Below are 24,129 nucleotides of genomic sequence, written 5' to 3'. Positions count from 1 at the left end.
TGTATAGAGAGTTCTGATATGAACGAGGAATCTGAAAACCAAGCCCCAAAACCCTGAAAACGCGCCCTGAAAATGGCCACAGAATGCGTAGTTTGGTGGCACGGTACCAGCCCCCCCCCCCCCAAACACACACACTATTTGATTTTACGGAGGCCAAGTGTCCGGTGAAAAAAACATGTCAACATTTCAGCACAGATGAGCCCCCCCCCCCCCCAACAAAAATAAAATAAAATAAAAATGCTGGATACGCTGCCGCACCGACGGAAGATGCCTTTTACTGAGCAAGTGTTCCCTTTTTAGTGATGCCGCCACCCCCTCCCAGTTTGCAAATCGTTCCGCCGCCGCTGCCCCAAGGTGGGATGTAAACCCACGATTGTTTATGTTACAATCCTGAGTTGAGGCCACGAAACTCTACACGCTACATTGCATCAATGGAAACAGTCCGCCAATTCACCATGTTACCCAAACCAGACTATTCTACCCTCCATACTCTACCTGGCTTTAACATCGTTCACGTGCGCATTGGAGACGTGGATATTGTACGCAATGCACGGCAAAACAGTACCGGTCAAGTTGATCTTTCTCAAAATTTTTATTTCAAATACATCGTAGTGCAATTAACGGGGTTTTTTTATATGTAAACTAATACTACACACTGGCTTGCATAAGTTGCTTAAAAAGAGCTTGTATAGATTGATAGAAACAGCCAATCAACCACACCCCAAATGTACAACTTTCGCACTGGATACTTTGACAAATGCTGTACTTTTCTAACAATTATTATCGGAGTACAATTACTGAAAACATTAAGCTTCGGAATGGCAGTGTATTAACAGGTGTTCTTAATAGAACTTTATCAATAGTCCCCGTGAAATTTCGTATCAATTATTTATACATAATTGTACAGGAATTGTTAGCTCATTTAATTTGGGTTATTGTCAGGGTTCGGTTCGTAACATTTTGTCCGTTCACTTTTTTCTGATCAGTTACCTCCGTCGAAGTCGGAAGTTGAAAAATACTCTGTGATTTTCTTTTTATTTAAACATGGTGGAATATCAATTTAAGTTTTTTTTATACTAATTATCTTGGGTTTTTTTATTTGGCAATATTGGCACTAATGATAAAGTTGCAATAGATTACAAGTACAACACGACGATGTAATTAATATTTGTGAGACAGTTATCGAGACAGTGGGTTTCAGACGAATGTTAAGTATCAAGGAACAGAAAAATTTAAACGCCCGACCTCAAGACATTGACCGAAGATCGTGGTGCATAAATTTACAGCCAATTTCGAAACGCTAATCCCAAAAATTGACACGGAATTTGATGTCGCGGATTCTTTTACATGGCGCCCCGGTACCAACTTAAAAGTACGGAAACTTAAGCGACCACTATGATGCAATGTTTGAATAAAAAAAGCATAGACCCCACAGAAATTTCTTTCCTCAAAATAGGAGACGAATAACAGTCTTGTGTAAGAATAAGCTAGCAAATAAAAGTGAATGGGTAAACGTATACACTTGTTTTGCAAATTTTGCCAGTGCCTTGAGACTTAATGTATTACTGATAAAACGTAAAGCAACTAAAATAATGTTAAAAACGTTTAGCTTTTTGCAGTCTATATTATAAATACTTGGTCCATGGTGTAAATACTTAATGCTGAACGCCATATTATACTACAAAGCTGAAAATAAAATGTTCAAGGAATTCTATCCTTAAAATTGGTAGAGCAATGCCAACATTCTTTTTGGCTATCTTTATAAATTAAAAAATTCAATCTGTTTCTTACCTTTCGATAAAAAGATAACAGTGCAATATAATTATTTAAAAACAATGGGAAAAATGTAGCTACGTGAATGAACAGATGAAAATAAAAATTAATAGCATCGCGTTCATCCCTTCCGCAAAGTTCATGACAACTTGAAAAATTTGAATAGCCACATTTTCCAGCAACGTGACGGTAAAATACTTTTTTTAAGTTGGCAAAATTGAATTCAGTGCCAACAGTATAGTATAGTGTTCTGCAGGCTGCTTGACCGACAAATGACGTCATATGCGTGGGAATTAGTCTTACGTCTGAAGAGCAGCGATACTGCAATTAATAATGATAGGGCACCAGGTAAAATGCCAGCGGACTCTCGACTACTCAATAATCTGATTGGATATTGAAACAAAGTACAATTAGAATACAAGACCAACAAAAACGTGTTTTTGTAAATTTTATGAGGGTAGCAAAGGGACCAAAACGATTGAGACCCTCTACATTAGAGTGTGATAAAATCCACCACTTGAGGGCGCCAACACTGATTTGTGGTCAAAGTTTATGCATTTTTTTTTATTAACCTTTGGCTTTATGATTATAGTGATTATGGTTCGGAGTTTCACGATGTGCTCTGTTTATTTGGAGGATATAAAACAGAAAAAAAATCTGTAATAATTCATATGGATAAATTTCCGTCGTGCCTTTAGCATTAGGCCTAACACGCTAGCAACGAACGCGGCATTTAACCTGTTCACCGGAACTTTAAAAGGTTTACCGAAATATACATAGGAACAAATCTACAAATGGTTCTCAAACGATAATAGACATCACAAATACAGACTCTAGAGTACTTTTGGATTTCAATCAGTAATTTATCGAGACTTGAAACAAAATAAATATTGTTTCCGTATGCCCCGCCCACAAAACAGCACCCCTTCCTGACTGATATCTTTCGCAAAAATAACACTTTTATTTTACATATTAATATGTAATCATTGGTTGGAACCGTTTAGTGTATTTCTTTTCCAATTTCGTTTCTGTAAACCTTTCAACTAAAGCCATAAGATCGGTATACGTTGGGGGCGTTCTAACCAGAAGGATTTGACTCTCTCTCTCTCTCTCTGTCGCTTATACTTGAAATGCCCTTTGTATATAGAATCGCTTTCCGCTTCATTTTCCCGTTTGGAGAACAGCAGCCCTATTTTAGGTCGCACGATAGAAAAACATGAAAATAATTATGACTAATTCGGATAAAGTTAATGTGCGACAAAGAACTGAAATAAGTGATGAGAGTAGTACAGATAATCAACCGTTGGCCTAACTACGGGCGTCGCTAGAGGGTGTGGGGGAGGGGGTGGTCACACCCAGCAACCCTCCCCTCCATTAATAAAAAAAAAATCGTCGTCTTGTCGGCAAAATCGTATTTCTGTTAGCAATGTGCTACAACGAAGAGCGCCACCGATACTGTCCATTATCGTCTGCATTTTAACCGCGACTCCACTGGCTCCGTCCCCCTCCCCCACGCCACTTTTTTTGGATTTTGGTACTGCAGGCTGACGGTGACCGTACAAATCCTGGACTACCTTCCAGCACGGAGTGTCAGCATATTTTTACATTACAACCCCAAATTTGCCTTGCGACGCCCCTGAGCCTACCCATGGGGAAAAAATACAAGTGTTACAAAAAATCATGATGAAAAAGTAATGGAAGATACACACACAATATAAGTAGAAATAAATATCATGTACAACGCGTGAAGCAGAACTTGCCACGCACGAATATCATACACTGCATTGTATTCATAAAATCTTTGGTCTTTTTCTCTTATAATGCCTTTTTTCAAACCAACCACAACGAACGTGCTCTTTTGAAGTCACTCGTCTAAAACGATCGAAAAGGCATTTTTTTTTTCCTGACAATAATTTAACACAAATCTCCGGCAAGACAATCTCCACAACATTTCTGCAATATTTCATTGGCTGTAAAGACACATGTCACCAACCAAAGTTTCTTTTGTTCTCTGCCTTAAAAAAAAAAGTATACGAAGATTACACGACACACAAATATAAGGCATTCATTTCAAATGTCATTACATTCTAAACCATTAACAGGGATCAGTCGTTAACATCCAGTTAATGCAGCCTAATACAGAGTCTTTTTTTGGGACGCCAGTTCGTATACGATGGGAATGGTGATTTTGCAAACAGTGTTTTAAAAAAATTCCGGAGTGACGAAAATAAAACACTGTGTGTGAAAAGCCGACCTCTGGTGTTTCCATCAGCAATGGACGTGTTCAAACCAAGTAAAGCGGCTTGACAATTTTGCTCTAAAACAAAACAATGAGAGGAAATGGTCAGCGAACCACAATGGGCTAGAAAGGTGTTTTTTTTTCACTGCTAAATTGAAACTATATTATTAGAAGGTTACTGCTTAGCAGTCACCTAGGAAACCGCTTTGTATGCATGGCTAATTACACAGTGACCTACATCATTATTATTACCACTTGAGTCTCCTCACTGAGTTTTTCTGGATCTTCTGTAAATATATAGTTTGGTTTGATTTGGAAAACTGTGAGCTTATTGTCGGTTACATCACATGGGTATCTTTTCTGCGGAGCTTTTTGGAGGCAACCAAGTTTGGCAACAGACGTATAATCGACTGGCACACCGTTTACCAAAGAGAAAGGTACACACGGGATGTGCTAAAGTCTGGCACCAAATAAGGTGGGATAGCCCTTCATCTGTGAGGCAAACGTAGATTTATCACCAGTATACAAGAAATCGAACATACGTTTTCGTAGGGAAAAAAACACGGTTCGTACACTCCGCAAACATTGTGCGTGTTTTTCGTGAAGCTGCTAACCCAATTGCGCAAAGTCAAATGGGTTACCAACGAAATATTTCATTTTTTATATTTTTTCTTCATTGTGTCATGTTTATTTCTTGTGTAACTGATTCTTGTTTTGCTCGGCATGTGGACGTGCAAAGGTAATTTTAGGGATTTTTTGGGCGAAGCGGCTCCATTAAATTGAGCCATTAAGGGAGAATTTCCTTCTGGAAACCGTACTTGTAAATGGCATGTTTTGTTGGTGAGACGGTTATTAACATCATTTATCAATGACAGGTACGATGACATTTTGAACTATGGATTTAAGTTGGGAGCTAGTGTTTTCCTAACACAGACTATCAAAGAAATAAATGATTCACAATGTTTATTACATGGGACATTTAATGTACAAAGGAATACTCAGCCCCCCTTTCAATTTTCAAAGAGTTTAAAAATGCTGAGGTATTTTTTTGAGATGGCTTCATTTGATCTACTTGTGAGAATTTAAATCATAGAAAAATAAAATTCATCGAACAATATAGCGGCAGAAGTCGAAAATAAACTCATACAAAAAGCAAAAGTCATACACTGATGATAGAATTTGTAAAGTGGCTGTGAAGAACAGCCTACCATGCAAACTAGTGACCACCAATGCATTACCACATCAGTGTGATGTCTTCCTGTTGGCATGCATGTTGAACCTTCATAGATTCACGTTTGAACCTGACCTGTGACGTCATGGTGATTTCTCTGAGGATGAGGTCGATGAGGAATCTTCTCCCTCGGCTTCTTTTTCCTCCTCCCCCACCTTTTCTCCCCTCTCTCGTTCCGTCTTCTCTTGTTTCATCAACTCCTCCGGTGACGATCCATCTTTAGACTCCGCTCCAGATGCAGACTCGCCCGTCAGCTCGGGCGTGCTATGTGACGTGTGCTCCCCGCTCGTGCTACCTAGAGCCGACCCGGACCCTTGACCTGATGACTCGCCTGGCTCCAGTCGGTTGCCCTGCAGCCAATAGTGCACCGTGCTGTCGATCACGTGACGGAAATGTCTCATGACGCGGTTGCCTATGGACTCGTACGGTTCGGGCATGACCTGAAGTATTAGCAATACCGATACAGTTACCAATACAATTTTTACTTTTTGCTTTTACAAAGGCAAGACGTTCAGAAAGACTCACTCGTTTTACTCACGAGCACGTTAAAAAAAATCACAATTTGTAGTCTTGCTTTTTAGTTTAATAAACGTCCTAACGGGATGGCGGAATTCTTTTGCTTCCTTCATTGTTTCCATTTTCCAACTGGAACAAAATGAAGGTGAGGAGATTTCGATTTCGTTTTTAAAGTGCTGACCAGTTTTAAATAATAAAAACTACACAGTTAAATGCAAGTGCATTAAACTAACTTTGAGTGCCAGCTATTGCGCTAGTTGGAGTGGTTACAGCGCTCATTGTACAGCGCCCTCCGGCTTACCTCTATCTCTGCTTCTTGTTTGCCGATGCGCAGTATCGCCTTGTACAGCTGTTTCTCCACCGTTGTGTGGACGCCCCGGCTCTGAATTGTACCAATCAACTGCAGGTCCAGCTGGTCCAAGATCTCTTGCCGGGCCGTTACCACGTCACTTCCGGAATCTACCATAAATTCTGAGGGAACTGATACTTTCAGTCAAGTGCATGAAGGTACCAGACAACTCGGGCTTTAATTTTTGCTCCCCTCAGGCAATCATTAAAACGCCCCAAAAGATTCAACTACTGATGTGATGAAAACAATATCGTTCCACCTTTTGTCATTTTCAAATGTAAATGATCATGCAGGTTGACACAGTCACTGTGGTACCGGTGTGAAAACCACCTGGCACACCATGTGAACTATGCTAGATCTCCATTTGCATTGATCTTGCAGAGAATTGGAAACTGAAATAGGCCTACTACTACGTATGGGATAACATTTCATGTTGCCTACTATAATTGCGAATTAAATTTGCGTGTCCCGTGCTCCTCAAGAAATTCGATGATTTTTTTTCTATAAATAATTTTCCAACTTTTAGCTAATGTTGTTATTCCAACCAAAAACCCCTCATTTTTTTTCTTTTTGGAACGTCTTATTAAAACACTCTGAAAAACAGGTTTTTGTTTTGGGAACAAACAGATCCGCTTAGCGAGCAGACCGGACATTATCGATACTGATCGTAGGGCGGGAACCAGCCAACGGAATTATATTGTCTGGCAGCCAATAAATTGTAAAGTAAATTTTCATAACTAAACGTGAGCCAATTATTATCGGTCATTGTCTCATTCACTACTGGTTTAGTTTTGTATTGCTAGAAAAATAGCAACACAAATTAGAAAAAAGAATCTATTTTCTGGGATGAAACTCGTAAAAAGCACGGGGAATGCAACGTTAAGTACGCAAATCAATGGCAATGGTGTTTCGTATCAAGTTGGCACACTTTGTTACATAGCCATGTTCTATTGATTCACAAGTCCTCGTTTGCAAGCATGACAATAAATGTTGTCCAACCCAACAAATAAGTCTTTAATGATGTACAAGATAATTTTTGGACAAAGAGGCTTTTTCAACAGATTTCCTAAATAGAAAAAGCATTAAAAAATATTTAACAGTTTTACCAACGTAATATAATAATAAAGATGTCAACGTGATTTGTAACTGAAAGGTAGAGTTTGATCTTTCTGTTGCTAATTAAAAAAAAAACAAAAAAACCGTGAGGTGAAAAAACAGAAAAAAATCCTTCGGACTCATTTTGTGGGACCAGAGACGAATGAAAACAGCCCTACCTTCAGTGAACGAAAGACTATCAGGCTTGTTGGATTTGAGTGTTGCTTGGATGCAGAGGAAATCATATTTGGCACCCTCTAGTGCCGTGGGCTTGCCCCAGTATCCGATGGCCACTGGCACCTCGGCTTCCAGCTCTTCTATCCGACGCCGTTTCCGTAGCTTGGGTACTGAGCGATGGATGGATAGGAGAAAAGGAGATTAGGGACTAGATCTCGTACCATAAAACCAAACATTTCTTCATTCTTCCCAATTTGGCGTTTTCCTTCATCTTCTTATCTGGCTTCAGCTCAGCGGATTTTGTTTGGCTGTTAACTTGGGGACTCTGGCTCAGTACAGGTCCATGTCCTCAGTGTTTCAAAAACATGAACATCTTTTTCCATTCAGTTTGGGACATGAAAGGATTCTAAGATGATTCTGTGGCCAGAGATCAAGCCGAGGCCAGACAACACGGAGCCAAATCAGTCATGTCGTAGACAAAGCGGTAGTTTAAAAAAAAACAAATCAACATGCACTTTTTTGATTTCGCGTATATACAGCGCGCGTTGTATCAACAGCTGACGCGCATTTTGGTCACGTACACAAATTATGATGTTTTAAAAAGGACACGTTTCCGTTGTGATTATAATTTCCAAAACGCCGACAAAGTGAACTGCGGCATTAAAAAAAAGTAAACCACGACGTTAGAAAAATTGTAAACCTTGGTCAGTGATGGTGGTCAAAATATAAGTTAAGTGTACCGCGATGTTACAAAAGAAATCATGCTGTCTATAAAGACGGCAACTTGCCCTTTGTAGATCACCAGCCGGTCTCACCGGTCTCACCAATATGGCGTCAAATTCGTTCATTGTGCCGCTCTTTATCCGCTACCTAGTCTTTAAATTGAGATCAGTAAGCTCTACATGTACTATGTCTCACCGTTAGTCAGTATGTTAGTTAGTAGGGGAGTAAGTTAGTTAGTTAGTTAGTTTGTTAGTAAGTTAGTTAGTTAGTAACAAACGTTGACATTGTCTATTGCTCCTACATACTTTGACCGATTTTAACCAAACTTTGTCAAAAGTATCAGTAGCCCAGCCCCAACATACCACATGACCCAACTGGGGTCAAAGATCATCAGGGGTCAAGGTCAAAATAACGTTAAATTTGAAATAAGCTCAAGTGACAATAGTAGCGGTCAACATGCTAGCCTAGCTTGGTCGAACATTAAAAAGTCCATGGTGACCTCTTCGTCTGACCTACAGTTATGAGGTAAAAGGTCAAAATAGGCCAAATTTGAAATAAGCTCAAATTCAAAAGTAGCACTGTCAACATGTTGGCCTTGGTCAAACATTTTAACATGTCCATGGTGACTTCTTCGTCTCACCTACAGTTACGGGGTTAAAGGTCAAAATAGGTTACATTTCAAAGAAGCTAAAATGACAAAAGTAGCGCTGTCAACATGTTGGCCTTGGTCAAACATTAAAAAATGTCAATGGTGACCTCTTCACCTGGCCTACAGCTATGGGGTCAAAGGTTGGCCCGCAGGCGTAATTTTTATTTCTAGGACGGTTAGGGCCAATTCATTAATAATTCAGTAGTTTCGATGGGAAAGTTATTTTTTTTTTCATGAGAACAGAACAATGACAGCAACAGCATTGTTGTTATTTCAGTTACGTTAAAGCATTTTAATGAACGTAACAGTAGCCTAGTTGATGGCGAGAGGAGCTATGGATACAAAGATCCCTGTTTCGAATCCACGTCGTCGCTGCTCATTTTCATCGACTATTTTTCTTCTCCAATTTTATCACTGAGATAATTTCAATTTTAAGGGAAAAGGGAAAAGGAGAACGAGAACCTATGTCTTGCCATGATTCAAAGGAAAAACTGAATTATTCATATTATTGCCCCTAACCCCCTGGGGAAAAAAACGTGGCCCGCAGGCTCCGCAGCTTCCGAGATCCGATCGAGCTTGTTACTCTATCAGGAAAATAAAATGTTATTATTTGTAATCAAATTTACAAATGTTCGACCAAAGACAATTCGTTTGGTGTACGTGAATGGCAATTGCAAATAAAATAAAGATAAAATAAAATAAAGCAAATAAATAAACATATAAAGAAATCATTCTCTATAGAGGGCGCTATCATTCTGTCCGTATCATCGGCCTTAATATCTTGCCTAACGAAATTTTATCAAACATTTTCATTCATTCTCTCGAAACAAAGAAATACTTTTCGTTTTAACGAACTGGATTTCATTAATCAAAACGGAAAAACAAGTCCAAAGGAAAACACTTAAGTGTTTGCAGGGTCAAAGAGAATTAGAAATCATCCCTTAGTTTCATAGAAGACAGGCAGCTGACCCGGCCATGACTCCAGTAGTCTCTTTCCATCCAACCATGTTTTTCTTCATCAACGTTTTAACGAGACATCACCAAATCAACATCATCATGGCCAACAACATGCCGTCAGCGCCCGCCCAGGCTAAGCCAGGGCCCCGCCAAACATGCTCTGATGATATCCTTTTATCCCCGCCCCCTGCATTCGTCACATGACTGTCTCCTTTTAACTGCACACATTGATTCCTCAGATTGTATGTAATTTTGCCCCTCGAAATATAATCCTGACAATCGCGAACGTTTCATTATAGGTAGATCATTTAAAACACTAGAGGGCAGCAAACAACTTTAACAGTGCCACAGTTGTGTGCGAGGTCTGACAAGAATACAAAACGTCTTGGAAAGAATTCCATATACGGACTCCAGTTATTTTCCTAGATATGACTTGAAAAGTACCAAAAGTTGTAAATCTGACGATGAAATGGAAATGTAGGAGGGGGAAAAAAATCAAGATTTCTTTAAAAATACTTTGACGTTTCCTGTCATGGCCCATAGAGGTGGAGGCTTATATGGAATTCTTTCCAGTGTTCCTAACGTGGCGCACTTGAACAAATCCCCGAAAATCCGACATTAACATTTAAGAAATTCTTTAAAGTTGTTAACTTCTGATAAATCATGATTATCCCAACTCACATACCCAACTACAAGTTTGTCACATTTACGTAAGCCGCATAAATCTGTGGCATCATGACTGTACCGCGTAGAGTGCGCGGGGACCTGGCCAGCTGTAGGGCGGCAAGGCATGCACGCGCACGCTGTCAAAATGTCAAGTTGGATAACGGTCGAGTTGTCCGACCCCATGGGTACAAAGCCTATGGAGAAAAGAACGTGCACAAACCCTATGGAGAAAAGAACGTGTACAAACCCTATGGAGAAAAGAACGTGTACAAACCCTATGGAGAAAAGAACGTGTACAAACCCTATGGAGAAAAGAACGTGTACAAAACCTATGGAGAAAAGAACGTGTACAAACCCTATGGAGAAAAGAACGTGTACAAACCCTATGGAGAAAAATGAATCTTTAATGTGAAGTAACCTTACACCTGATGATGTCACGATCATGAATTTCTTCTAGGACCATCTGTGGGTGGTAGTCTAAGTGTGTACCAAGTCTAACGTCGATCGGATTTACGAAAGTGCCAAAGTAGAATGTTTTAAAACGTGTACAAACCCTACGGGGAAAAATGCATCTTTAATGTGACGTAACCCAACACCTGATGACGTCACGATCACAAATTTCTTCTAGGACCATCTGTAGGGGATGGTCTAAGTGTGTGCCAAGTCTAAAGTACATCAAATTTACGAAAGTGCCAAAGTGGAGTGTTTTAAAACGTGTACAAACTCTATGGGGAAAAATGCATCTTTAATGTGACGTAACCTGACACTTGATGATGTCACGATCACGAATTTCGTCTAAGACCATCTGTGGGTGGTGGTCTAAGTATGAATTAAGTTTAAAGTCGATCGGATTTACGAAGATGCCAAACTGGAGTGTTTTAAAACGTGTACAAAACATATGGGGGAAAATGCATCTTTAATGTGACGTAACCTGACACCTGATGACGTCACGATCACAAATTTCTTCTAGGACCATCTGTGGGTGGTGGTCTAAGTGTGTACCAAGTCTGAAATCAATCGGATTTTAAAAAGTGGCAAAGTAGACTGGTGGAAGAAACGTGTGTTAAACCTATGGAGAAAAAAATCTGAAATACTCTTAGCACGGGATGTACAATCAGTGACGTCACTATAAATGTCATCTATAACAGCACATTATAATATGTACATGTCAAGTTACAACCAAATTGAACATTTTAGTTCTGTTGATATCGACCTATAAGAGAATAGAATGCCTCTTTAAGGGACTTCACATGACATTTGATGATGATGTCACTTCAATTTCCATCTATAACACATCCATGTGAATATGCATACATGTACCAAGTTTTAACCCAATCAGACTAGTACTTCCGAAGTTCAGTTTGAAGAAAAACGTGTACAAAACCAATAGGGAAACAATGCATCTTTAATGTGATGTAACCTGACACCTCATGACGCCACGATGACGAATTTTTTGTAGGACCCTTTATGGGTAGTGGTCTAGGTGTGTACCAAGTATAAAGTCGATTGGATTTACGAAGATGCCAAACTGGAGCGTTTTAAAACGTGTACAAAACCTATGGGGAAAATGTGCATCTTTAATGTAAAGTAACGTGACACCTGATGACGTCACGATCACGAATTTCTTCAAGGACCATCTGTGGGTGATGGACTAAGTGTGTACCAAGTGTAACGTCGATCGGATTTATGAAAGTGCCGAAATGGAGCGTTTTAAAACATGTACAAATCCTATGGGGGAAAAATGCATCTTTAATGTGACGTAACCCGACACTTGATGACGTCACGATCACGAATTTCGTCTAGGACCATCTGTGGATGGTGGTCTAAGTATGAATTAGGTTTAAAGTCGATCGGATTTACGAAGATGCCAAACTGGAGTGTTTTAAAACGTGTACAAAACATATGGGGGAAAATGCATCTTTAATGTGACGTAACCTGACACCTGATGACGTCACGATCACAAATTTCTTCTAGGACCATCTGTGGGTGGTGGTCTAAGTATGTACCAAGTCTGAAATCAATCGGATTTAAAAAAGTGGCAAAGTGGACTGGTGGAAGAAACGTGTGTTAAACCTATGGAGAAAAAGTCTGAAAAAGGAGAAAAAAAAAACTAGAAATGTGTTTGTGGACAAACACAAGCTGTTTCGGATATTTGAAATACTCTGTGCATGTTATGAACACTTGATGAAGTCACTTCGAATGTCATCTGCCAAGTGAAAAGTCAATCAGACATATAGTGCCAAAGTATGATTTGAAGAAAAACGTGTACACACCTTATGGGGAAAAATGCATCTTTAAAGTGAAGTAACCTTACACCTGATAATGTCAAGATCACGAATTTCTTCTAGGACCATCTGTAGGTGGTAGTCTAAGTGTGTACCAAGTCTAACGTCGATCTGATTTACGAAAGTGCCAAAGTAGAATGTTTTAAAACGTGTACAAACCCTATGGGGAAAAATGCATCTTTAATGTGACGTAACCCAACACCTGATGACGTCACGATCACAAATTTCTTCTAAGACCATCTGTGGGTGGTAGTCTAAGTGTGTACCAAGTCTGACGTCGATCGGATTTACAAAAGTGCCAAAGTGGAGTGTTTTATAACGTGTACAAACCCTTTGGGGAAAAATGCATTTTTTAATGTGACGTAACCCAACACCAGATAACGTCACGATTACAAATTTCTTCTAGGACCATTTGTGGGTGGTGGTCTAAGTATGTATCAAGTCTGAGGTTGATCGGATTTACGAAGAGGCCAAAGTGGAGTGTTTTAAAACGTGTACAAAACATATGGGGAAAAATGCATCTTTAATGTGACGTAACCCGACACCTGATGAGGTCACGGTCACAAATTTCTTCTAGGACAATCTGTGGGTGTTGGTCTAAGTATGTATCGAGTCTGAAATCAATCAGATTTGAAAAAGTGGCAAAGTGGACTGGTGGAAGAAACGTGTGTTAAACCTATGGAGAAAAAGTCTGAAAAAGGAGAAGAAAAAAAAGAAAAACTAGAAATGTGTTTGTGGACAAACACAAGCTGTTTCGGATATTTAAAATACTCTGTGCACATGATGAACACTTGATAAAGTCACTTCGAATGTCATCTGCCAAGTGAAAAGTCAATCAGACATGTAGTGCCAAAATATGATTTGAAGAAAAACGTGTACAAAACCTACGGGGAAAAATGCATCTTTAATGTGAAGTAACCTTACACCTGATGATGTCACGATCACGAATTTCTTCTAGGACCATCTGTGGGTGGTAGTCTAAGTGTGTACCAAGTCTAACGTGGATCGGATTTACAAAAGTGCCAAAGTGGAGTGTTTTAAAACGTGTACAAACTCTATGGGGAAAATGCATCTTTAATGTGACGTAACCCAACACCTGATGACGTCATGATCACAAATTTCTTCTAGGACCATCTGTCGGTGGTGGTCTAAGTATGTATCAAGTCTGAGGTCGATCGGATTTACGAAGAGGCCAAAGTGGAGTGTTTTAAAACGTGTACAAACCCTATGGGGAAAAATGCATCTTTAATGTGACGTAACCCAACACCCGATGACGTCACGATCACAAATTTCTTCTAGAACCATCTGTGGGTGGTGGTGTAAGTATGTATCAAGTCTGAGGTCGATCGGATTTACGAAGAGGCCAAAGTGGAGTGTTTTAAAACGTGTACAAAACATATGGGGAAAAATGCATCTTTAATGTGACGTAACCCGACACCTGATGACGTCACGGTCACGAATTTCTTCTAGGACCATCTGTGGGTGGTGATCTAAGTATGTATCAAGTCTGAAATCAATCGGATTTGAAAAAGTGGCAAAGTGGACTGGTGGAAGAAACGTGTGTTAAACCTATGGAGAAAAAGTCTGAAAAAGGAGAAGAAAAAAAAGAAAAAACTAGAAATGTGTTTGTGGACAAACACAAGCTGTTTCGGATATTTAAAATACTCTGTGCACGTGATGAACACTTGATGAAGTCACTTCGAATGTCATCTGCCAAGTGAAAAGTCAATCGGACATACAGGTGTATAGTGCCAAAGTATTATTTGAAGAAAAACGTATACAAAACCTATTGGGAAAAATGCATCTTTAATGTAAAGTAACCTTACACCTGATGATGTCACGATCCCAAACCTCTTCTAGGACCAACTGTGGGTGGTAGTCTAAATGTGTACCAAGTCTCACGTCGATCGGATTTACGAAAGTGCCAAAGTACAGTGTTTTAAAACATGTACAAACCCTATGGGAAAATATGTATCTTTAACGTGACGTAACCTGACACCTGATGACGTCACTGTCACAAATTTCTTCTAGGACCATCTGTTGGTGGTAGTCTAAGTATTTACCACGTCTGAAGTCGATCAGATTTACGAAAGTGACCAAAGTGGAGTGTTTTTAAACGTGTACAAAACCTATGGGGAAAAATGCATCTTTAATGTGACGTAACCTGACACCTGATGACGTCACGATCACGAAATTCTTTTAGGACCATCTGTGGCTGGTTGTCCAACTATGTATGAAGTCTAAAGTCGATCGGATTTACGAAGGTGCCAAAGTGGAGTGTTTTAAAGTGTGTACAAAACATATGGGGAAAAATGCATCTTTAATGTGACGTAACCCGACACCTGATGACGTCACGATCACGAATTTCTGCTAGGACCATCTGTGGGTGATGGTCTAAGTATGTACCAAGTCTTAAGTTGATCGGATATAAGAAAGTGCCAAAGTGTACTGGTGGAAGAAAAACGTGTACAAACCATATGGAGAAAGAGTCTGAAAAAGGAGAAGAAAAAGAAAAAAAAAAGAAAAAAAAAAATCTTAACGAAAACAAGAGCTGTTTCGGTGTGTACACCGAAACAGCTAAAAAGAAAAACTAGAAATGTGTTTGTGGACAAACACAAGCTGTTTCGGATATTCGATATACTCTATGCACGTGATGAACAATCATTGAAGTCACTAAAAATGTCATCTATAACAGCATATTATACGTACATGTCAAGGTATAACCAAATCGAACATATAGGTCTGTAAATATAGGCATATAAAGAACAAAATGCCCCTTTAAGGGACGTCACATGACATTTGATGATGACATCACATGAATTTTCATCTATAACCCATCTCGGCATTGGTACGATCACTAATTTCTTCTAGGACCATCTGTGGGTGGTAGTCTAAGTGTGTACCAGGTCTAACGTCGGTCGCATAATTACAAAAGTGCCAATGTAAAGTGTTTTAAAACGTGTACAAAACATATGGGGAAAAATGCATCTTTAATGTGACGTAACCCAACACCTGATGACGCCACGATCACACATTTCTTCTAGGACCATCTGTGGGTGGTGGTCTAAGTATGTATTAAGTCTGAGGTCGATCGCATTTATGAAGGTGCCAAGGTGGAGTGTTTTAAAACGTGAACAAAACATATGGGGAAAATGTACATCTTTAATGTGAAGTAACGTGACACCTGATGACGTCACGATCACGAATTTCTTCAAGGACCATTTGTGGGTAATGGTCTAAGTGTTTACCAAGTGTAACGTCGATCGGATTTACAATAGTGCCGAAATGAAGCGTTTTAACACATGTACAAACCCTATGGGGAAAAATGCATCTTTAATGTGACGTAACCTGACACTTGATGACGTCACGATCACGAATTTCGTCTAGAACGATCTGTGGGTGGTGTTCTAAGTATGAATTAAGTTTAAAGTCGATCGGATTTACGAAGATGCCAAACTGGAGTGTTTTAAAACGTGTACAAAACATATGGGGAAAAATGCATCTTTAATGTGACGTAACCCGACACCTGATGACGTCACCGTCACAAATTTCTTCTAGGACCATCTGTGGGTGGTGGTCTAAGTATGTATCAAGTCTCGAATCAATCGGATTTGAAAAAGTGGCAAAGTGGACTGGTGGAAGAAACGTGTGTTAAACCTATGGAGAAAAAGTCTGAAAAAGGAAAAAAAAAAAAAAAAAAAAAAAGGAAAAAAAAAGAAAAAAAAAAATCTTAACGAAAACAAGAGCTGTTTCGGTGTGTCACCGAAACAGCTAAAAAAAATCTTAACGAAAACAAGAGCTGTTTCGGTGTGTCACCGAAACAGCTAAAAAAAATCTTAACGAAAACAAGAGCTGTTTCGGTGTGTCACCGAAACAGCTAACTAGAAATGTGTTTGTGGACAAACACAAGCTGTTTCGGATATTTGAAATACACTGTGCACGTGATGAGCAATTAGTGACGTCACTACAAATGTCATATATAACAGCACATTGGTACATATCAAGTTACAACCAAATCGAGCATACAGTTCTGTAGATATAGGCCTTTAATAGAAAAGTGCCCCTTTAATGGACGTCACATGACATTTGATGATGCCATCACTTGAATTTTCGTCTGTAACACATCCTGGTATGTGTACATGTCAAGTAACAATCCAATCAGACCTATGGTTCTGTAGATATAGGCCGAAGAAAATGCCCTTTTAATGTGACGTCACATGAAATGTGATGACGTGATGATGATGTTACTTCGATTTCCATCTGTAACACATCATCGGGGACCATCTTCGGCTGCTGGTCTTTTAGTGTGCCAAGTCTAAAGTCAATCAGACATATGAAAGTGCCAAAGTGTATGGTTTGAAGAAAAACGTGTACAAAACTTATGGGGGAAATGTACATCTTTAATGTGACGTAACGTGACACCTGATGACGGCACGATCACAAATTTCTTCCACGACCATCCGTGGGTGGTAGTCAAAGGATGTACCAAGTCTGACGTCGATCGGATCTACGAAAGTGCCAAAGTGGAGTGTTTTCAAACGTGTACAAACCCTATGGGGAAAAAATACATCTTTAACGTGACGTAACATTACACTTGATGACGACACGATCACGAATTTCTTCTAGGACTATCTGTGGGTAATGGTCTAAGTGTGTACCAAGTCTAACGTCGATCGGATTTACGAAATTGCCGAAATGATATGTTTTAAAACGTGTACAAACCCTATGGGAAAAAAAGGATCTTTAATGTGACGTAACCTCACCCCCGATGACGTCACGATAACAAATTTTGTCTAGGACCATTTGTGGGTGGTAGTCTAAGTATGTATTAAGTCTAAAGACGATCGGATTTACGAAGATGCCAAACTTGAGTGTTTTTAAACGTGTACAAAACATATGGGGAAAAATGCATCTTTAATGTGACGTAACCTGACACCTGATGACGTCACGATCACAAATTTCTTCTAGGTCCATCTGTGGGTGGTGTTCTAAGTATGTACCAAGTCTGAAATCAATCGGATTTCAAAAAGTGCCAAAGTGGACTGGTAGAAGAAACGTGTACAAAACCTATGGAGAAAAAGTCTGAAAAAGGAGAAGAAAAAAAAAGACTAGAAATGTGTTTGTGGACAAACACTGAGCTGTTTCGACCGTTTTATTAATGACTGCCGTAAAGGAGTTTCATCCAGGTCGAATGAACATGTACATGCGTATTCTATACAAAAAGTGTCTATCTTACGGCCCTGACTATGCATGAGCATAAAATCTGTCACAGTCAGCCGGAAATCGGCTAAAACGGTCACTGTGGACAGGATTTGACCTCAGCAACACGTGCGCTGCGCGCGGGCTGACTGACATACGATATGTATAACGTACGTGCATGTACATGTACATTGTGGACTGTGCATGTTTTAAAGCAGAGTTATTGTCAACCTGAAGTTTTAAGCGTGCGCAGGGCATGTCCGAGTTTGCTTATTGCCTCGAAGCTTTGAAAAATTTTAGACCTACCCTAAAATAGACAATTTAAGTAAAAACTAATATAAAAACTGCCATGGTTGATTTTTCAGGATTTTTCTAAGGAAAAAGGGTCTTTTCATTATAACTTCCGGTCTGATGACGTCATACACCTTAAACTTCGCACACGTCTTAAGTGGGTCAAGGTCATCATATACACCAATATTTAGGCGATTCCGACAAACTTCGCCACAGACATCTATTCAAAATACATTTTTGAAAATTTTCAACCTGTCGCTAGAGGGCGCTCGAAGATTGCATGACGTCATCGGTAGATGATTTGAAGAATACTATCAGCCAAGAGACTAACACAGTTAAAAGCAAGTTCATATCTATTACCACTTTTAAATAATAAGCCACTTCCGGTTTTGGTCTCTTTCGACCGGAAGCAAGGGCCATGTGATTTTACGCACACTGAATGATATAAAGACCTCAACCTACTCTACCACTTGCCGGCAACAGAATGCTGCGGACGCGTACGGTTGATTTCTTATGCATTTTTAAATATTAAAATTGTCACAATTTAATTGCCTATAAATAAACACCGGATGACGTCATCATGACGTCATCATTACACAATGATGTTTGAATTAGGGTCATTGCTTGGACAAAGATTGGTGTAAATGACTTACTGGCAAAGTGTCGAAAATGCCCTCTGAAAATTGACATTTTTTTTAAAATTTCTGTGTACAAAGTCTATGGGAAAAATTAAATATTCAAAATTCTATAATAAATCACGTGATAACGTCAGCATGACGAAAAGTTTCGGCGCACATCTTCAGATGGTGGTCTAAGCGTGTGCCAGGTTTGAAGTCGATCGGATTTGAAAAAAAGCCAAAAGTGACTTGTAGAACGAAAACACGTGTTATCCTATGAGAAAAAAGTCTGAAAAATAAAAGAGAAAAAAAAAATAACAGAAACAAGAGCTGTTTCGGTGTGTACACCGAAACAGCTAAAAAGAAAAAATCTTAACGAAAACAAGAGCTGTTTCGGTGTGTCACCGAAACAGCTAAAAAGAAAAAAAAAATCTTAACGAAAACAAAGGCTGTTTCGGTGTGTAACCGAAACAGCTAATAACAACAAATCTGTTGGGATGCGGTCTTATTATAAAGTGTCATACTGCCAAGATATGTGGCCACGGTCAAACCGATATGCGCGGCTTATTGAACACATGACAAAACGGAAAAGGAGAAGAAAGGGGGTCAAGACGAAGCTTCTTCTTGCCTGGAGGGTTCGGGTTGACCGGGTCGGATAGAGGACACCTCGGCAGGTCATCGCTAACCGGAGCACTGGAAATATGCAAATGGCTGGTTATATAGCCAAGTGTGATGAAATTGCGCCTGGAGCTGTTGATGAAACGCTTAGGTGTCTGGCACTAGAAGGAAAGAAGAGAGGTGGGGTGTTGTTTTTCCCCGTCTTGGTTTCAGATCAAAACTCTATAATGGTTTCTCAGCTCACGAATCGAAGACAGGCTATTAAGTGATCACGAGGATAGAGATAATTGAAGACAAGAGTGAATGTGACAGAATTGCATATTGTTTTATGAATGGTAACGGGGAAAGATAAATGGTCGGGGAACGATTATGGCGAGGATGAAAATGAAGATGGTGATGATGATGACATCCATGACAAGTATGACAAGATTGTAACGACGATTAATGGCGACAACAATAGGATAACGATAATGACTCAGTATAACGATGATAATCACGACGACACCGATAATTATATGAAATTGCAAAAGTTCTTATTTGATTTATACATGTACTATAATACATCATTTTTTTTAAAGGACAGTTTGAAAGAATGCGATTTACGTTTATATAAGAGGAGCTCACGTTTGAAATCATTTTGTTGATTTATTTTCTGTGGTGATGAAATCAGTAGCAGAGTTGTGTAATGTAGTGGAACAATAAAAAAGGTATCGAATGTGATAACTGCATTTAAAATGATGACAAGGATTATGTTGTATAATAGAGATCTTGGAAGTGGTTGTCATGACGATGAAAAATAATGTCGATCTTTACGGAAAAGTACTGGACTTTCTCACATTATGTCACATTGTTTCAAAATAGCGATAAATATCTGCCAATGTCATAGATACCTAATCATAAAATATAATCTTGCATAAAAGTACCAATGGCTGTCTTCGTGCTTTTTACATCTTCACTTTTCCTCGAACACTCATTGATTTAATAATTGAATAAAACATGACAATAAACACTCCATTCGACCCCGATGATGCATTGTGGCCTGGAAAGTGCGGCGTTATCGTATTAAGTGTACAGCAGTACCACCCGCCAAAGAGTCCTTACGCACAACAGACAAGAAGAGGAGGAAGCCTATATAAATCATATTATACCTGAAGTCCGGCCAAGCATTAAGGATGTATTTATAGCGAATGAATATATTACACGGAGCCGTGTGGAACGGCGGCGGTGGCTGGTGAACTCCAGATGAACCCGCGGCTGGCGGACGGGCGGAGCGGTCAGTCTCGAGAATTTGCGCCCGCAGATCCTGGCAGCGTCTCTTCGTCTTCGTGCCCGGTGATCAATAGATCTCGAGGTCTGCAGCTAGGGGCAACATTATGCGGTGGTCTATGAATCTGCAAAAAGCTGATGATTATGTATTAAGGGAAACCTCAACTGCTCTATCGTGGGTACATTCGTGTCGTTTTGGTCTTGAAAGTTGGCGAATATGTACACAGAGTGAACACAAACTTATCAAAAACAGCTCTTTTATGCTTCGGGTGGTCAGTGAAATAAATTCCTTCATCCACACACTCATAAAGCGACCATGCTGTCTTTATTTTGTATAAGCTTTTAATTAACAGGTAAACTTTAGCCAAACTTCCGTACAATGGGTGACGTCATTATGACAATAAAAAGGACAAACTGGCTAGGGACAAACTGGCAATGAACGATTGAGGGCGCTCTGTAGCCTATTTACGTTCGTCGAGTGCTACCAAATGGTTGACGATGAACGAATTAAGTGCGTTGTAAGGGCAGGGGCTTATTTTAATTTCATATCATGAAACGATTAGATTTGTCATTTATTAATTTATAAGGGGAAAAATAAACCACTCACTGCCGTAGCACACTGCGCATGCTTGTACTTTAGATGTCGCTGGCCACAGCTTGGCCTAGCCTATATTAATTTCTTAATGATCTCTGGGTAGCAATAAACCATAGCTTATTATTTCGGCCAGTTGCTGCAAATTGCCCTGCCTGCAAGACGATGCAGAGGTAACATGGCGGCCAGATTCCCTCGCGGCTTCCCTCATGTCCACTGCTTGCAACCCCAGACGACAGGTCGGCGCTATACGTGTGGAGTCCAAGCTATCGTTCAACGCACACCGGCGGCTCAGAAGAAGACACTATGACAGCGCCCGGTCAGCAGCAAGCGTTTTCCCGACGGATCAAACCAGCAAGCTAGGCTATCAACACATCCACTGTGGACCTGACCGGTCGTCGAACCCTCATCCCTTTCATTTACCTTTGTTATCTTAGAATGACGGTGTGCACATTATAATGAGAAGTGGGATGTGCTATGAAGAAAGCATCCGAAATTGAAGAATTGAAAAGACGTTGACGGGTTTGGCGCTAGACAAAGAACCCGGAATTGAAGGGCTTACTAAGGTCACAAGACGACGGTTTGCGGCGACCTTGACGCCAATTGGGCAGTTGGTACATCGGCCCGCCACTTGGTGCACTTGGTGATAATCACAGAGGAAGACTGACCTACACGCAAAGAATCGTCGACCGTCCAGTGGAATATTAATATCAAAGAATCCGTGACCCCGAACGAAAAACTGGGTTACGGATTGTCTCTGAATTAGAGTGCACAATGCATGCTGTGTGCCTTACATTTAAGATTAAAAAGTAGGGGTGGTAAAGTCCACCGTCAAAATTTGAAGACGTCCATCTGGGAAATGGTTAACACTATCAATACAAGAATTTTGACACCAAATTTAACTAACGCTGTGTCTCTTAAAATAATAACCCCCACCCCTTGAAATTCAAAATTAACCCCAAAATGGCCTTTTTTGACTATTCTGCCGTTTATACCCTGACTAGTCTTGTTGTCTACGAGTAATGGTGAATTAAGATTCATTATTTCAAATAAGAAACATTCAGTCACAGTGGCATGGAAAGAATTCAGAAAGATGCTTAGCTTTGGCTGCTGCCTTGGATCCCCTGAAAGAGGGAATCTGTCCAGCCCTCAGCTCCTTGCTCTTCTGCAAGACAACTGACCTGCTGACTGCATTCAATGTGCCTAACTTCTCAGTCTGTAGTCCACCTTGCCACATTAATGTCTCTCCATGCCAATGTTTTGCACTAAGGTTTCATCAACGGTGACTCGCCTGGTCGCCAGTGGCGGCGCTGGGTGTGGGGGGGGGGGGCATTTCTCCCCCCCCCCCTTTTTATCCTTGCCTCCAATTTCTCCCCCTCCCCCTTTCTCCCAACACTTTGTCAACAAACTGATTAATTATGTTTATTTTCTTCGCTTGTTAAGATTCATAAAATATGGACACAATTTGGGCCAATGAAAGCATTATAAACATCGCTACTTTAGACAAAACACGCCACCCTTACAGCCGTAGATAGTGTAGCCGACGTCTTTGTACATTTGTTAAAATTAATTTGTTACACACCATTCTGCGGTTTGATGCATTATTCATTCATAAAAATGAATATATTTCTAAGTTATTCTAGTGGTTTATTTGCCGACCATTGACAGTGGGCACGCACGCGCGTATACACAGGAAATAAAAACAAATTTAAATGCCCCCAAAACTATGTCCTTGCCCCCCCCCCCCAATTGTTCCCTCCTCCCTATTTTTTTTTAGAGTCTGGCGCCGCTACTGCTGGTCGCTCATGGGACAGTCCACTGGGAAGGCCTCCTTATCAATCCCATAGTCTTTTCTCTGCCTGGCTAGTCCATTTGGAAAGGCCTCCTCATCAATCCCATAGTCCCTTCTCTGCCTGGCTAGAAGAGTCTGCAGGTGTGGCAGCATTAGGTTGGTCAGCTTCTTCACTTCCTCCATGTGCTAGTCAGCTAAGTCAGACACAGACTTTAGGACCTCCTCCTTGTAGTTCTTTACACCAGTAAAAAGATCATCAGACATCCGAGGGTTCTCGGGCTTTATAAACTTAGTGAAGTCGTCACTGATGGGCTGACCCAACCCTGTGCAGTCCTTTGTAGAACTCTCTGAGCTGAGTATGGTAAGCGTCTTTCTCTGTGGTCTTGGCTTAGAAGGACTCCACGCATGCGCCTCCCGTATTTTTTTCTTCTTGTGACTAGACCCGTTGTTTGGGTTCGCGGTGTCCACAAAATTATGTGTCAGAAAGCTCTAAAATAAGTGTTTTTAGAGGCTCTAACCTTTGGGTTCGACATCCACATGTTTTTATGTAAGTTGAGGTTCATTACTTTGCTGTTAGCTAGATAGAAAGCGTGACATTTGCTTGTGATTTTGGGTTTCCTTTTTGGATCCGTCTCAGTTTTGTTGTGTATAAATTATGTCAGGGCAAGCTAATTAGTTTTCGTGTATAATAATTATGAAGAGTCGGACGTTTTGTAATTGAAAGACGTCCCGTTCATTGTGTTGCAGGAAGTTGCACATTTGCTGTGTCGAGAGACATCTTGCGGGATGGGTGCTATGTTTCTTAAGCCTTGTAAGTGTTAACTTTGAAGTTTATGTTTGCTGGAAAAGACTCATTGTGGCTCTTATTTATGTATACAGCCTTTGAGTAAAAGATTGTTTACTACTCCATCTTGTATTTACCTTCACATTCTTCATTATGGGCCTACATGTATGGATTTTTTTCACACTTTAAGAACACATGTGACAGATCTTTGTAGATGATGCTCTGATTATGACAGGAAGTCTGGAAGCGCACAAGTCTCGATTTAGATGACTGGACATGGTAAACGTACATGTAATCACTTTATTTTATG

General features: G+C 40.1%; 1 protein-coding gene across 1 annotated transcript; it reads right to left on the bottom strand.

Moving 5' to 3' along the window:
- Nucleotides 1-1,211: 1,211 nt before the first annotated feature.
- On the bottom strand, nt 1,212-23,218 carry LOC119739127. Its single transcript, XM_038213955.1, has 4 exons — nt 23,056-23,218; nt 7,383-7,550; nt 6,061-6,230; nt 1,212-5,683 (listed from the first exon to the last, which is right to left on the bottom strand). Exons 1-4 carry the CDS (start codon nt 23,216-23,218, stop codon nt 5,327-5,329), a joined length of 858 nt encoding a protein of 285 aa, XP_038069883.1. The 3' UTR covers nt 1,212-5,326.
- Nucleotides 23,219-24,129: the final 911 nt, after the last annotated feature.

Source organism: Patiria miniata, unplaced genomic scaffold (genome assembly GCF_015706575.1).
Source record: "Patiria miniata isolate m_02_andy unplaced genomic scaffold, ASM1570657v1 HiC_scaffold_30, whole genome shotgun sequence".
Lineage (NCBI taxonomy): Eukaryota > Metazoa > Echinodermata > Asteroidea > Valvatida > Asterinidae > Patiria > Patiria miniata.
Note: the sequence above shows the minus strand (reverse complement) of the source record. Positions and strands in the feature narration are given on the sequence as shown.

Bases quoted from the DNA above. Each gene is read 5' to 3' on its own strand.
- LOC119739127 (XM_038213955.1), bottom strand. From the start codon at position 23,218: ATGGAGGAAGTGAAGAAGCTGACCAACCTAATGCTGCCACACCTGCAG. The intron at 6,231-7,382 runs GTAGGGCTGTTT...CAGTTCCCTCAG, and splicing joins TAGTCTTTCGTTCACTGAAG to AATTTATGGTAGATTCCGGA. The intron at 5,684-6,060 runs GTAAGCCGGAGG...CTAATACTTCAG, and splicing joins AACAAGAAGCAGAGATAGAG to GTCATGCCCGAACCGTACGA.